General features: G+C 39.5%; 2 protein-coding genes across 3 annotated transcripts in view; both read left to right on the plus strand.

Moving 5' to 3' along the window:
- The window catches only part of rapgef1a (Rap guanine nucleotide exchange factor (GEF) 1a), a 42,429-nt gene extending 40,160 nt beyond the window's left edge, over positions 1-2,269 (plus strand). For both annotated transcript variants that reach the window (XM_036579395.1, XM_036579394.1), the window contains one exon: positions 258-2,269. In XM_036579395.1, coding sequence (XP_036435288.1) covers positions 258-408 — 151 coding nt within the window. In that variant the 3' untranslated portion in view covers positions 409-2,269. The remainder of the gene's footprint in view (positions 1-257) is intronic.
- A 3,922-nt stretch (positions 2,270-6,191) lies between these two features.
- Positions 6,192-16,402, plus strand: anapc7 (anaphase promoting complex subunit 7). Its single transcript, XM_036579396.1, has 11 exons — positions 6,192-6,292; positions 8,672-8,858; positions 9,232-9,351; positions 9,495-9,606; positions 10,131-10,284; positions 11,323-11,465; positions 11,691-11,808; positions 12,854-13,050; positions 13,318-13,542; positions 13,689-13,839; positions 15,332-16,402. Exons 1-11 carry the CDS (start codon positions 6,192-6,194, stop codon positions 15,519-15,521), a joined length of 1,698 nt encoding a protein of 565 aa, XP_036435289.1. The 3' UTR covers positions 15,522-16,402.
- Positions 16,403-17,218: the final 816 nt, after the last annotated feature.

Genomic DNA, 17,218 nt, shown 5'->3' on the forward strand with positions numbered 1-17,218 from the left:
TTGAATATCAACAGATCATGTCATCTGACCAGTAGTGTTTAAACTTTTGCATATGACTGTTCAGACAATCAGTATAACAATGAGTTGTCAGTGGATCATATGAACTCTGTAGGTTAATTTCACAGCTCAGGATCTAAAAAGGACTAGTTATTTTTGGTTAGCTGCCTAAAACCAACTCATACAGGTTTTCAGCCTATGAATATGTGTGAATATCCTTCTTTTATCCTGTTCTGAGTCTTGGTGGTTTTCTCTTACAGGCATTATGAACTCAAACACAACGATGACATTGTCTCCTTCTTCAATGACTTCAGTGACCATCTCGCTGAGGAGGCGTTATGGGAGCTTTCTCTGAAGATCAAGCCTCGCAATATCACACGACGCAAAACAGAACGGGAGGAAAAGACATAGGGGTTCGTTCACTAACAGGACTCTGTTTAAAGCCTTGTGGACACATGAGAAAAAGCAATTAGAGGTGACTGGGATGGCAGCTACGAGACTGGTGGGATACTGCATTTCCGCAAGAGTTTACAGGACCTCTGATTTTGTGTGTGTGTGTGTGTGTATGAGTGTGTGTGTCTCGAGATTGCACTGCATCTTGTGAACATTTGGGTGGAAGAGAGAGCAGAGCACAAAGATGTGGCTGGACATTTGCTCCTGAATCCTCTCTGGGTCGACTATTTAACGAGATTCATGTTGGACGTTGTGATGTGGAACTTGAGGTGATTGGCTCTCACCATTCAGATGCATGAAGTTTCATTGTGCCAGCACTGTGGGCCAATGGAGACTGTGCCTCTCTGGCACCCAGCCTGTGAAATGGTGCCATCGTTTCTGAGGAAATGGCTTTAGATGGTGCAAATGATGTTCCACAAATATGGAGATTTTTTTTATGGAAAAAATGCACATGGATGACTGTTTACTAAGGACTTCAGAAGGAGTGTTGTATGTATTTACTGTCCCTATTTTAACAGCTTTCAGCATTTGGCACAAGGTCTTGGTATCTGTAGACAGTTACTATTATTGTTGTTATTAATAGCATGATCCACATGCTTGTGGGAATTTCAACCGGCTTAGCACTTTACTGGGCTTAAAATGTTTACCTTAATAAGTTCTCTTGTTGTTGCCCCACTGAGATAACCTGGTTTGCTTGGAGCTGGCTGGATTGCTAGTTCTGTCCTCACTTCCCGTTTGGGGACCCACTGGGCCTCAGTGATTCTTCCAGTGTCCTCTGCTTGGAAATGCTCCGAACATGTTCTTAGTAACGTGTTTTACCCACGCTAAAATGCTGAATAGAAATGAGAGGCGCACTTCAAACCAAGTCTTCCAGCGATTATTTATTAAAGTTGTTGCTATTTTTCAGGGAAATGTCACGTTTTGAGTACGTTTTGTGAATTATGTAGTTAAGTGCAAATATTCATCACAGCTAGTAGTGTAGCCTACTATTTCTTGTTGTTTGTGGTTATTGCTAGAAAAAAGCTGAGGCATTGAGGCTTCTGCAAAACAGATATTTGTCACAAAACAGATAATCCTGTCCATCAGCAGAGAAAGATCCATTGAAGGGTATGAGACTATGTCCAAGATGTTAACAGTTCCACAGCCCATTTCATTGAACTATTACAGTGTGCGCTCATAACCTGATACCAAGTGCCTAAAGCTGTTCAAATGGTGGGATGATTTCTGTCCTTTATTTTTGTATAATGCAGTTCTCCTTTTGTTTTTTTTTGTGTTTTTTAAAGGATTTTACACAGACACTTTTGGAGAGACTTATTCTCCCTTTCTCTCAACGGTATGAGAAGCACTATTACGTGCACTTAAAAGCTGTTTTTGAACAAAAGAAAAAGGCTGTGATGAGGGTCAGACTGGCCAATGCATACATACGCACAGCCATGCATAGAAGACTAAAGCCCAGGTTACTCTTTAGGGTGTGAAAATAATGTGTACTGTCAGAGGAACCTCATTTTTTTATTAGAATGATGTAGATTTACAATCCCAGTCAGTAATCAGTGCATCTCATTTTTGAGTGCTGAAACAGCAGAGGCTTATGGTTCACAGCAAAGCGCTCTGTAAAACATGCAGTAGGTACGTTTACCATGTTAGGCCTGTGTGTGTAATTTCTGATTGTGGCTTTTACAGACCAAGGCTCGATCAGTCCAAATGGAGACAACGCAAAATTAGTTCTCTGTACCATCTTGAAGAAAATGAAAAACATGCACTTCTGTACACTCATCCCTCTGAAACTGCTTAAACAAGACACATATCACCACTTCTTTGACATTAATGTGTGAATCATTTCTCATTATCTGCTCCAGTAAAGCACACAAAGTGCCTCATTAGTGAAGTTCAGGCATGCACTGTGGCAGGTCTTACTACTTCAGTTTCACATTTTACTGCTGACCCTTAGCAGGAGCTGAACATGCAGCCTGTTTTGCATACCAGCATGGTGACTATGGACATGAAATGATATGCAATGTTGAGCCAAAACATTATGACCATTATGCCTAATATGCTGTTGGTTTTCCGCGTGCCACCAAAACGGCTCTGATTTGCCAAGGTATGGACTCCACAAGACCTCTGAAGGGTGCCCTCCTGGTGCCATCACTTCTCCTGGTAAACAACAAACACATACCATGAGATGTGAAAGAAAACAGGACTCATCGGACCTCCTTCCATTGTTCCAAGGTCAAGTTCCGAAGCTCACATGCCCATTATAGGTGCTTTCAGTGGTAAGCAGAGGTTAACATGACTAGACTATGACTGGACCACTGTCGTAAGTACTCACCACTGCTGACCAGGAGCACCCCTCAAGCCTTGTCAATTTAGACATGGTCTGACCCAGTCGTCCGGCCTTAACGATTTGGCCCTTGGTAATTTAGCTCAGGTCTTTACGCCTGCCCGTTTCTTCCGCATCCAAGACGTCGACTACAAGAACCAACTCTTCGTTTATTGACTAATATATCTCAGACTTCTGCTCTGTCTATGAGGGGCTATAATGTTTTGGCTTTTCAGCGCATCTTATGATATTAAAGAGGAATTCAGAGTTATTCAGAGTTTTTTGGATTTGATGTGCTTGGCAGAGAGAAACTTAGACATTTATAATTATTTTATTATGTTTTGTAGTGATATATTTTTTTTAAAAAACAGCCAGTGACCATCATGTATCTTTTGCGGCTTTTACATGTAACGTTGAAGGTAAAATAATGGTATATCCAAGAGAAATTAAGTACTATATTTCCTTGCAATGCCTTGGATGTATGTGCCTATCCATCAATAATGTGTTAAAAATAGTTGAGGCCAAAAGCTTTTCATAAAACTTCACTAAAAAACATTACTTCAGGCATCAGGTAATCTCACAAGCCACTTTTCTGCCTATCGTCAGAGAGCCTTATGTGTTTTGTCACTTAACGTATCCAAGAAACACTTACTTTGACAGCAAAGGCTTGTAAAAGTTTATTTTCCATCAGGCTGATAAAAGCCTTTACATGGAAGTGTGTTCACATGTACACACAGGTAGCCAATCAGAATTGATCTAAAAATCTGAACAGTTGTGGTCAGTTTAAAGAGTTCCACAGATTTTTTTGAAGTTTCTGATTTGATGGAAAAGATGTGAACAGTGTCATTTAGTTGTTGAACCATTTGACATAATACCTTGCTTTTATGGGAGGTTTTAGAGGCATTAAACATCTCAGACGTCTGGTTCCCATCACTACCACTGTGAACAACTCTGACTCATAAGTTTCTCTTGAACGGAGCGTTTCACATCAATCCACTCTGAATGACATTTGTAGCAGTTCAGTTCCAGACTTCCCTTTAGTGAGAATTTTATTGCGAACACACTCTTAGTGATTCACTATCATGTTTTTGGTGCAATGAGATGAAAAGGGGGTGGGCAAGCTTCCCCTTAATTGGATCCAGTACAAACCTCTTAGGTATCCATATTTGTGGCTGGCTATTGACTACAAGCAAATCTGTAGATGAAAAATGAAAGAGTGAAGAAGCAGTGGCCCCTAGTGGTTGTATTTATGGAGGAGTGTAGATTCAGTAGTCTTGGTGCTACTTAGAATTTGGGATGGAGAAACTGGTCTTAAAAGATAAAAAGGGAGCTTCTACCTGTTCATGGACTTGTTCAGATCTATCAAACTAGATTTTTCCACACAAAACTAAAAGAAAAGGGTCTGGGTTTGAGGGTTATTTTAAAAAGATTTCTGAATTTGCCTGGCATGTTAATTTTTTGAAATGTCTCTGTAATTAAATTGTTAAGTCATAAACAACGTCATTCAGAGTGGTTTGGTGTGAAATGCCCCATTCTAGAGAAACATACAGAGTAAGAAATGTTTACAGTCGTGGTGATAAAATGGTTAGGAATAAACTCCCTGATTTGTGAGACGTTGTTTTATGAAAGTTTTTGGATAAAATTTTGTCAAACATATTTTTTTTAAATAATTCATGGTGGAGAGTGGGGTACTATAATGAAAAATAGTCCCTATTCATTCATTCATTTTCTTTCTTTCTTTCTGATTTCCCAATAATCAACATTACATATAAAAACTCAGCAGACACACGTAGGTTCACTGGTCATTCTGGATAGTAAATAAAATGGCTGTATTTGTGTTGTAGACATCCTGACCCCTGGTTCCTATCACCACCACTGTAAATAATTCAGAGTTAGTAAGTTTCTCTAGAATGGAGCATTTCACGTCAAACCACTCTGAATCACTTTGTTCACGCATTTGACTGAATTATGCAAAAAAATTTTAAAAACTGGTGGAATTCCCCTTGAAGACTGTATAATAGGTAAAGAATATTTCAGGCCATTTTCAATTTTGCGTTCAGCTTACTAAATTCATCTGCCTCTGGGAAGGCTTTACACTAGAAGTTGGAACATTGCTGTGAGGATTCATTTGCATTCAGTCGCAAGGGCCTTGGTGAGGTCAGGTACTGATGTTGGATTGTCAGTTCTGGATCACAAACGCCACTTCAGCTTTATCCCAGAGTTATTGAATGGAGCTTTATTACTCCAGAGAACAGAGTTCCACTGCTCTAATGCTGAGAGGCTTTACTCCCCTCCAGCCGACGCTACGCATCAGACATAGTGACCTTAGGCTTGTGTGGCTTCTCTAGTGTCCCATTCAAATTACATCTGAATATTATCTGTCACAGTGACAAAGCTGTTATGCAGTTCATGAGAACATAAAGTAAGAGCCATTTAATAATGAATTATTGTTGTGTAATTAAAATGTAATAGTCATCACAGTAATCCTGTAAACTATAATCGGATTACACATTTTTATTGTTCTTCTCTGACTACTTCATTAGGTCATCCAGATTAGATGTATCCATACACAATATGTCTGTGTAACGGTAAAACTTGTTTTACATTTATGTTGCTTTACATTAGTGGTCATCAGTCACCCTTCTGGAGATCTACCTTTCTGTAGGTTTCACCTCCAGCCTAGAAATAAGAATTGGTGTGGTCCATTAGGGCTGAACGTTTTAGAACTAAAATAATCAGGAAGGTAGATCTCCAGGAGCGAAGCTGGGGACCAATATATTACATTATTCTAAAGCTGATACCTATTCATATTCAGTAACTAAGTTTAGTATGATTAGGAGAAATACAACATCTTCTGATTAGTCAAAAGTAAGGAAAATTTGTATAGTTACACATTGGATGAACATCTTACTACTTTTTCGTTATTTTATTTTTGCCTATGTAATTTTCATACTTTTATTACCTCTCAGAATGTAATTTTCTGGGGGGTTTTTTTTGTTTGATTTTTTAGAATTAGCATTAGTACTAATAATAGTAATACTAGTAGTACTAATATTAGTACTAATAAGAACTATTAAGTGCTAAAACTGTACTTTCTAGCCGCATGATTTGATCGATTTTAAATGATTTCTTCAGATTTGTATCCAGCCAAGCACATATAACATATGGACCCTTCAAACGTGGACATTACAGGGTTAAACATGTCTGTCCACTATGACGCTTGAATGCTGGCCTCATTATTTGAAAGGCTGATCGGGGAGGTGAGGCTGAGGGACTTTTATTTTGAAACGTGAACGCTATTTCCCTGCCATTTTGAAAAAATCCCCATTTACGTTCACACATAGCTGCATCCTGCGCTGTAGCTCGTCGTTTATCTGTTACGAAAAGAACTTTTTAGTGTTCATCAGTAAGATAATCATCAAAAATGAGTGTTATCGATTATGTGCGGGACATGGCGGCCGCAGGCCTTCACTCTAATGTCCGGATTCTGAGCAGTCTTCTCCTGACCATGAGCACCAACAACCCGTGAGTGAAAACTTGGGTTACCTCAGCATCGAAGTTACATTAACATTATCCTTATAAACACTGACAGCTCTGCTCTGCGGCTCTTTAATGCAGCTCTGAGAACTTTCTGTGTCTGAGAGTTGGGCTACATTTTCTCGTTCCACCTTAAACGGTGCAGCAGTTAACGATACATTTAACTTGGCTAACTGCTGCACCATTTAAGGTGGAACGGGAACAAGAAGCGGGCGAATAGTAAGCCAGCTTTAGCCTCGCAGCTACTTAGCGTTACAGTTTTACAGATATTTTTTCAGTCGACTTCCAAGTTAACCAGACTATTTAGCTTAGCTAGGTTAGTTATGTCATACTCGCTAACTTAGTTTACCAGCCCCGGTTACCAAAACGCTGCAGCTAACGTAGCTAACTTCTCTAGCTAGCCAACTTTGGTTTTTGATGGGTTTGGTCTGAAACCATAAACTGACTATTCTGCAGCAAAAACCCTTTAAAGGGCCCATATCCCACACTTTTACTGTGGTTTATTTTTTCGCTTAATGTCCACTTATAACATCTGTGTTACAAGCAGTCCTAATTCAGTTTTACGTGACCATTTTTAAAACCCGTCTTTATCTCTCAGAATTAAACAGCCTGTGCCTTTAAGACCGATTTATGTAAACGAGCTTTGTTCTGATTGGTTGCCCTGTTCGAAAAGCAGCCTGGTGTGAAACACTCTTTATAACTTCAGCGTGAGTGGGCGGGGCTAAACTGCTGTGTGTATGCTGGATGGGCTGATGTAGACTAGGTCAAATGAAACGTTTTGTTTATAATACTTAAGTATGTCATCTGTCTGCAACTTATGGTGCCCAGTTTCTATTTACTGAGTCTAACATAGTAAAATAAAATGTTTGTCTCAGGTCAGTATATTAAATTCAGCAAATAAGTGGTAACATTGAAATGCGCAGAACAGTGTTCTCTGTAGAGGATGTGTACTAATGCTGCCTTCAGGTCCTGTCGGAAACATTGGATTTACAAGATGTTTGCACATGAAGCAACCACAATGTCGTATTTACTAGTGGGAAACTCTGACTTTTCAATGAGCCCTGAGTTTCCGAATTAGGGGCATCAACAAAAAAGCAACGGTAGCCGCTGATAAACTGGCTGTATTTGTTATTCACCAGCCACAGCGTTAACACTACAGGCTGAAACCGTCCACACATGGAGATACGGATATAAGCACGTTATGTGATACATCTGACTGCATATAAACATTACTCTGCTCATAAGCATCCTCTGCTCTTCACTTTGTTGCATTAACGCAAATACAGGCTCTCTTTAATGACAGAAAAACAAAAGTAAACTACAAACATTTTTTTCCAGTGTATCTTATCTTTTCTTATTTCCGACCAAAACCACTTGAACACAAATCAAGTCTTACTTACAACCTCCGAAGTCGTAAGTAGGAATTTTCCGAAAAGGACTTGAAGGCAGCATTATTTTTATTATGAAGATCAAAAAAGCAGAAAATTTTACCAGTGGCCCTCAAATTTTGGCATACAACTGTAGCCTGTATAAATGTGGTGCTTTTTGTGACTTAACAAAAACATTAAATTAAAAGGGACTATTTTTGCAGCTGGGTTGCCCTACATGGGCCAGGGTGACCAGCGTGTAGATGTGTAAACAGCTGTATGATCCAAACCAATGTTCTCCAGTTGAAAGACCCTGTCAGCGCTCTTTGGTGGGCTCATGGCTAACGAGACTCCACTACAGGGGTATTTTAGAGAAAAGTGGATTTTTTTTTAACATTAAACAATGAAGAGTTTTGAAACTTCTGCAACATTGAAAGTGCCATCATCATTCCATGCCTCACAGCGGTACGACCCACGGTATGAAAACCGTAGTGTTGCTATAGTGACAGCATTACTGGCGAAGATGGACGATTACCAGAGGAGAGCTTTAGCAATTTCGATTCTTCTTATAAGCTAAATAAATGACAGGAGGATGCCCAACGTCTCACTGTTGAAGCCCAGGATCACCCAGTGTTATAAAACACAAAAAATTAAGAGTACAGATGATCCTCCTGCCTTGTTTTTACTTTAAATGAGGAATGGGCATTGCTGAAGCTCTCCTCTGATAATCATCTATCATCACCGTTAACGCTCTCATGTTGGCAACACCAACGTGTAAATGCAGCATTAGGCAGTAATGCAGTGGTAGAATCAACTACACACCTCACATTTAGAGTCGCAGGTGACCGAATCTTGTGTTTAGCTGATTGAGGGTTTTTGTGGGGGAAAAAGTGTCATTAGTAGGTGCCCTGCTAGCTGAGGCTGGATAACGGTTCAAAACTGGAGTGACCGTTAAGGTTAAGGTGAAAATGTTTTTGATGTAATGCTGATACTCCTACAGGGAGCTCTTCTCCCCGGCCCAGAAGTACCAGCTCCTGGTCTATCATGCTGATGCTATCTTCCATGATAAGGAGTACAGAAACGCAGCCTGCAAGTACAACATGGCTCTGCAGCAGAAGAAGGTGCTCAGCAAAGCCTCCAAAGTGAGACCATCCAGCACTGGTGGCTCTTCCTCAGTGCAGACTCAGGTGAGGAGGCTGTCTCTGCAGGGACCAGCAATAATTAAATGTTGAAGTAAGAGATGTGAGCAGATGTAAGGTGATGAAGCTAGAGATGCTGAATGAAATTGAATTGATAACTAATTTCTTGGGTAGATAAGTAAATAGATAAATGTGTGCAGTGGTGGAAATGGCCAAGTTTTAACGAGGGAGCCGCTGTGTTTGTGTTGTGTTTGCTGAATCTTGTGCATTTCTAGCATTAAAAATAATATAGAACATTTTTTGTTCTTTGTGTATTTGAATATCTAGCTAATGTGTGGGGAAAAGGCTGATATTAACAGGTTAGTTATCTCAGTGTATAATGAAATGTAAGTATATAATACATTTTTGATATTTTTGACAGAACTTGCCCTCAGAGATTGAGGTGAAGTACAAGATTGCGGAGTGTTACACTATTCTGAAACTGGATAAAGATGCAATCTCTGTGTTGGATGGGATTCCTTCAAGACAGAGGACCCCCAAGGTGATCTTCTCTTTTCCCCTTTGGCTACGGTTCTTTCATGCAAAGATACTGAATACTGAAAAAAACTGTTTATAGTTGTCATCTTACATTCATTTATTTGTTGTTTGTAACATCTAATTATATTTTTACTGTGATGACAACAGATAAACATGATGCTGGCAAATCTTTACCGAAAGGCCGGTCAGGAGCGGTCAGCAGTCACAAGCTACAAGGAAGTTCTGCGACAGTGTCCTCTTGCACTTGATGCCATTATTGGTAAGTGACAGTGAGGTTGAATCTTTATAGATGAATATGTAATATCAGTATTTACATTATCAGTAAATGGGTTAATCTAAAGCCTGAGTCCTGATCTAATCCACTCCACCAGGTCTTTGAATCCAGACCCATATTTTGTTCCCACCCAAACCCAGTCGCCTCTAAACAGAGACCCAATTAAAGTCAACCTCATGTCCCTGGTCATGTTAAGTACGTTCGTCATATCGTTTAAAAGACAAAGTTCTTATTTTCTCATCATCTTTGGTCGAAGTATGGTGACTTTTGCCCTCCTCTAAAACATCTTAGATTCCAAAGGAAAATAGTATTAACCATGTTTCCTCACCTCATTTATCATCGTGAGAAAATGCTCAGCTAACTCAGAGACCCTTCCTGTTTCATTCAAATATGCCACGGTGCAGAAAGAAACCGTGTTTCAATGTCTGATTCACGATGACGTTAAACTCCACATTCTTTATGATGGAGACTGTTGTATAGTAAGATGAGCTGTGTGTGATGGCTTGCAGGGCTGCTGTCTCTGTCTGTAAAGGGTGCTGAGGTGGCCTCTATGACCATGGATGTGATTCAGAGTATCCCCAATCTGGACTGGCTCTCTGTTTGGATCAAAGCCTACGCCTTCATCCACGGTGGAGACAATCACAGAGCTATCAATACTATCTGGTGAGGAGCTAACGTCCTGTAACATTCATTCCTTAACTGTGAATTGCTAGCAACCTTTGGATCTTTCTCCCTGTTTTCGGGCTCACATGTTGTATTCCTCACTGTTTGTTTTGAACAAAAATTGTCAAATTGTCATTTTTTTTTTTTTTAACAGTTACAGGGTCTGTAGTGACATGAGGTTTGTAGTAGTGCTGTGATGTTTATTGCATGAAGATTTCTGCATACATACAGTAATTGGTAGCATGAATAACTGCATGGTTATTCAGCATGGTCTGCTGAATAACTGACCAACAAAACATAAAAATTGTATTTTTGTTTTGTTATTGTCAAATGTTTAAAATGTTTTGACAGTTTTAAATTATCATGCTAGTGTGTAGATCAGTTAGATGTACACTAGTTTGAATCACTGTTCAGAAGTTTAGAATGAATATTTTTATTAAATTAAAACCATTTTGGTTGTAGATAAATGTATGAAATGATGCTAATATATTAGTCCTGTGCAGATTGTCAGGTTTCAGATAATTAGTAGGACACTTGGAAGCTGAATATCAAAATTTAGATTTAAAATTATCTCCAATATGGTGAACAGAACCGAGAAAACTGTATACCATCAAGAATGATGTACTAAAATTAATATATAGAACTCCATCATATCATAGTTTGTTGTATATAAATTCATTTTGTACATTATTTTTGTGTATATAAAATGACTACATTATTAACGACAAGTTATGCACACACAGAGAAAATACCCTAGCATTAAGGTGGGGTGGGGCTACCTTAGCATTACAACCTTTATATCATCTTCATGAGCAAATTATTCTTCATCTATGATCTGATGATCTTAGTGCTGAAGTGCTTTTGCCAAATTGAAGCAGATTTGGTTTGCCTGATGCTGTAATTTGCTCGATCTTTGCTTGTTTGATCTGGTGATACACAATGGCTGTTTTTAATAGTACAAAAAATGTATCTGTTTACTGACTGGACATTTTCTAATGGAAGTGGTTAATCTTTTTGTTTTTTCTTCCTTTTTTTTAGCTCCCTAGAGAAGAAGTCTCTCCTCAGGGATAATGTGGATCTGTTGGTGAGCTTAGCAGATGTTTACTTCAGAGCTGGTGACACCAAGAACGCCATCCTGAAATTTGAACAGGCTCAGATGCTTGACCCCTATCTGATCAAAGGTACGCAGCTTTGTATGCTTTCATTAGTGTGGCTTGTTGATACTGGTTACGTGAAACTGTAATGCAGGAAATTTAAGGACACTTGTTTTAGATTTGAATGAATTATGACTGTACAGTGCTGCGTTCCAGTGTACATGTCCATCATATGTAAATGTTGTGGTGCTGTGCTTTGATTGATAGAGACTGCCTGGAGCTTTAGTTTATACATGGTGCTGTTTGTTCTAGGCATGGATGTGTACGGCTACCTTATGGCTCGAGAGGGACACCTGGAGGACGTGGAGGTTCTGGGAGGTCGACTGTTCAACATTTCTGATCAGCATGCTGAGCCCTGGGTGATATCTGGGTGAGTAAGATGAAGGGTCCTGCTATTTTCTGCTGATAGAAAAAAGAATTTTTAATCCTTGTATAAATGTGGGCAATATGGCAGAAATATACTATCATGATGCTTCAAGACATTTTTGTGATGCATGACAATACTATCAAACTATGAATACAGTGATTTAATAGTAATATCTTTATTTACAGAGCACTTTTAATACCAGTGGCACCACAATGTGCTTTCCAGACAAGTGATAAAGTATAGCAGTAACAGAAGTAACTAAGTATTAATTAGAAAATTATCTAAGACAATGACACAGATTAAATTAAGTAAGAAATTATAAATAGTTTATTAAAGAATAAATGATATAAACTTTTAATTAAATAATAAAGTTACGTTTTCAAATGTTTATTAAAAGTGAGCACCGAGCTTGACTGTCTAATAAAAGGTGGAATCGAGTTCCACAGCTTAGAAGCAGAATAACTGCCTCTCCACATTTTCTGTATTTTATGGAAGATATTTGCAGAAGGTCAGTATCTGCAGATCTAAGATCACGTGTTGGAACATAAACAGACACTAGATCATTTAGAGCCTCAAAAACTAGTAGCAGAACTTCAAAATCTAAAAGATACAATGCTGTTCTTTCACTGTTATTCAGTGTTTCACATACTGCACTAAATCCAGTTAAACAGGACTAATTATGCTCACTTTGTAATGAAACATGCAGTTGGTCACTGTTCTTTAAGACGATGTCCATGAAGCGCTTAGAAAACCATCTTGTAATATGACACAATTTATCATAATAACGATAAATATCTTCATTTTGCCCACTTCTAGTCCAGTGTGGACTTGATTATGGTTCTCAGTCTTAGATTCTTGATTATATGCTAATTTCCAAGCCCTTAATGAGAAAAATTGTGTGTGACTGCTGGGAAAAAACATGAAGGTGGGTAGTACAAGGTGCTCCCCTCCCAAAAAATGGACCTGACACTATAACACACAAATGGTCAGTCAGCCATGCCCCAAGCTCTTTCTCAAGTCTCTGACTGTTTCCTGTTTTGTTTTCCAGGTGCCACAGTTTCTACAGTAAGCGCTATTCTCGTGCGCTCTACTTAGGTGCCAAGGCTATCCAGCTCAACAGTAACAGTGTGCAGGCGCTCCTCCTGAAGGGGGCAGCATTGCGCAACATGGGTCGAGTACAGGAAGCCATCATTCACTTCAGAGAGGCCATGAGACTGGCACCCTGCCGACTAGACTGCTACGAAGGTAAGAGGAGAGTTTGTGAACATAGTCAAAAAAATTTTTGCTTAGAAAATCGGCAACACACTTTCACGGGGGGGTTTAAACTTTTGCAGACAAATGTTAAAATGCAAGGCTGGGGAATAAACTCATTTTCAGACGTTGACTGATACCAGATTATTTATTATTTATATTATTTGTATATTTATTTTGTGTGATCTCATGTGCCTGAGTCTCCCACACAATTGTAATTCTTTATTTTACGATCATTGTAACTCTGTATTCTTATTAAAGGGCTGATTGACTGTTATCTGGCGTCTAACGGCATCCGTGAGGCAATGGGCATGGCCAACAACATCTATAAGACACTTGGTGCCAATGCTCAGACGCTGACCATCCTGGCCACAGTCTGTCTGGAGGATCCTATGACCCAGGAAAAGGCAAAAACTCTGCTGGACAAAGCTCTCGCCCAACGGCCAGATTATATCAAAGCTGTGGTGAAGAAAGCAGAACTTCTCAGTATGTAACCACTTCTCAGAGCTAAGAGGAAATGTGCTCAGTACTCAGACTAGCACTTCTGCTTAGCTCACCCTGATCTCATATTTTCCTGACCTTGTAGGTCCTCATTTATATCAGCTCTGAATGTATGTGTTTGTCCTGTTCAGGTCGAGAACAGAAATATGAGGAGGGAATAGCACTTCTGCGAAATACACTGGCCAATCAGAGTGACTGCATGCTACACAGAATGCTGGGAGATTTTCTGGTAGCTGTGAATGACTATCAGGAGGCCATGGACCAGTACAGCATAGCACTGAGGTAACCACTCCTTCTTTTAGTAGCCTTTCTGTGGAGCACCATTAACCCTCAGAGACCCAGGCTTTGATTTTGTAGATGTATTTATTTTATTTTTTTCTCTTTTAAATTTGTTTTTTTGGAAGACACTGACCACGTATAGTATGAAGAATTTTTATAACTACAGGTTAAAGTTTAATTATATGTAATATTTGTTTTTAACGCAGTGTGTGACAAATGAAAAACAAGGTCTCTGAGAGTTAAACTTACCTGCCTGTTCTTCAGTGATGTAAACTTAAAGGGCCCATAGGATAGAAAACTTTCATTTTCCAAACTATTATGAAGTAAGAGAGTTTCATCATGTATGTACAGGATACAAAATGTACTATTCTCCAGTCCATGTGTGGCAGCTAAGCTTCAAAAATAGCCTGTTTTTTAACTCATTGTTTTTGTGATGTCACAAAAACAAGTATATTTGCATACATCCACAAATGCATATATCCAGTTTACAGCAGTTTAGCCTCATCAGAATTATTCCAGAGTATTTCAGCTTTTTGAGTGAAGCACAATATAGGGTAGCCAGTCAAAACAGAGGTCAGTCACATGTATCAATCTTAAAGGCACAGTAAAGGGCTCTTTAAGCGTTGGCCCTATCATCAGGAGATCGCGAGTTCGATCCCTGGTGATGCTACAGCCATCCGTAGCCGGGAGTCCGAGAGAGCACAATTGGCCTCGCTCTCTCTGGGTGGGTAGGATGGCCCCTCCTTCTCCCCCCATCACTCAGCGCGATGCTAGTCAGCGCAGGCGTCTGTTAGCTGACGTAACAGATCTGGCGGTTGGCGCTTTCCTCCGAGCGCGTTCGGCTGTCCAATGACGTTGCGTGAGCGGCATAAAGAAGCGGTGGTTGACTTTACAGATCTCGAGGAAGCCTGTGTTAGCCTTCACCCTCCTAGCGTTGATAGCATCGTGTGATTAGGGGAGTCCGAACTAGCGGGTGGAATTGGAGACGACTAAATTGGGGAGAAAATCGGGTAAAGAAAAAAAAAAGGCACAGTAACAAAAACAGCCTCTTTATTTCCAAGGGATAAAGAGAGGTTTGAAAAATGGCCATGTAAAAATTAATTATGACCTTTTGGAACATAAATCTGTACAAATGATATAAATGGACCTCAATGGGAGAAAAATACAAGAAGATTATAGGATCTGGGCCCTTTAACTAATCTTTCACTGAGGTAGTCTTTTCTGCTGATTCCATCTGATTAATGATGAATGTTCTTATAGTCTAGACATTTGTATTACTTTTACCCACACTATAATTTGAGCCATGTGGAAAGGTCTAAATGTGTAAATGTAGTCTGTCTTGCAGTAAGCTCTTCACTGTGTGACAGGGAAACAACTGATTAGTAACTAGAATAATTAGAAGCTCTAGAAAGGAATAACTAGAAACCTTTCAAGCTATTAGAGCTACCTAGATTACTTTTCCCAGCAATTACACTGTTGTTTTCTTGTATCCCAGTCTGGATCCCAATGACCAGAAGTCTTTGGAGGGCATGCAGAAGATGGAAAAGGAAGAAAGTCCCACAGATGCCACGGTAGAGCTAGACGGGGACGACATGGAGGGCAGCGGCGAGGAGGGTGACCTGGAGGGCAGCGACAGCGAGGCGGCGCAGTGGGCCGACCAAGAGCAGTGGTTTGGCATGCAGTGACATCGTCCACCAGAAGCGCTGAACACCTCAGAGTAGCAGAGCTGATCTAGGAGCACCTGCCTGCTGCCTCCTGTCCTTATTCAGCTGGGTTTAACAGGCATAACCTGATCCTAGATCAGCATTGTTACTCTTGAGGAGATTTGACACATAATATAGGGGTCCTGCGTACAAAATCTGGTGCAGCGCCTCCTGCTGGCTGGGAGATGTGGCCGAGCAGGCACAGAGAGAACAACTTCTTTTCTGAAGTTGAAGGACTGACAGCCGTGCCTGAACATGGAAAATACTGTTATAGGTGGTGGTACAGGGTCATAAAGAGCAGCCTTTATGAAAGCTGGAAACCGCTTTAGAATGCGTAGAGGAAATAAAGCACTATCATTTCTGTATGTTCTACCTCTACATGTGATGTGGCCGTGTATGTGTACCGTGCTGCCACCTGCTGGTTCACTACACAAATGATCAGTATAGGATACAGTGCTTGTGTGTTCTAATTTGCCTGTGTTCTGATACCCCCCAGTCACTTTGCTGGGTATTTTTCCAGGTGATATCAAGAGCTCTCTCTCTCTCTCTCTCTCTCTCTCTCTCTTCAGACCATGTTTTTACTGAACTTTATGACCATGACAGTAACTACATTTGATGTTATTGTCTCAGCAGCCTTTTCTTAAGAACTTCAAAATAGCAAACGGTCATCAAAAAGACCAGAAGATCTGCTCCCTGATGGCATATATAGGCTGAAAGTCACCAGTTCAGTTCATGTATCCTGAAGTGCTCTTTGTGGTGTTGCTTTTAAACGTTTAACATTGTATGGTATTGTAAACTGTGAATAATACTATTTTTGAATGTTAAGGAATAAAAATCATGACAGATGCTTTAGTAAATATCAATTCTTGTTCTTTTTCTGTTGATATTGCACTTTAAAGTGTCCATATCCTGAAAAAATCAAATTTTCGTTGCTCTTAACCTCTTATTGACCTGGGTATATTTTGGTTTTTCCATCTTGATTTACATGACCAAATCATAAGGCACATTATTCAGTAACTGCATGAAATAAATGTAAATTTTTATTATTATTTTTTTAAAGCTACTCTTAAATTAACAGAACATGTTTTATGATCACACACATATTGCTATATGCTTACAATTTATTGCTGAAAGCTAAAAATCTTGGAAGCTCTTTGTATTATTTTATAAAAAATAATTTTTACAGAGCAGATCACTGAAAAGACACCATCTGTTTATAGTTTTTACCCAGATTTGTGGGAAAAGTGGGTCGACTTTCAGTAGACAAAAAAATTGTTGAGTTCAGCTTCTTTTATAATGGTTTAAAATGACCACCCATCTGTTTGGAAAGAGGACAGTTACAGCTCTCATATGACACCCACCTTTTGAATGTACCTCATGAAATATGAAAGTTATGAAGAATATGACGAAGTGCGTTTTGGAACCAACGGTGCTCTTAAGGAGTAGAAAAGGTTCAAATCTGAGTTTGACGTAGTATGTGAACATTTTTAAAGTTTCAGAATGTATTGTTTACTCCCCAGTCCAACATGGTCCGTATATAAACATTAAGCTGCAACAACCCGTTTTGCATTCAGTTTTTGTGATGTCACAAAAACAAACTTTACATATATCTGCCTTATCAGCGTTTAGCAGTTTATTCAGCAGCTTAAATGTGCAGATGGGTTCTCTGTAGAGGACGT

Source organism: Colossoma macropomum, unplaced genomic scaffold (genome assembly GCF_904425465.1).
Source record: "Colossoma macropomum unplaced genomic scaffold, Colossoma_macropomum, whole genome shotgun sequence".
NCBI lineage: Eukaryota > Metazoa > Chordata > Actinopteri > Characiformes > Serrasalmidae > Colossoma > Colossoma macropomum.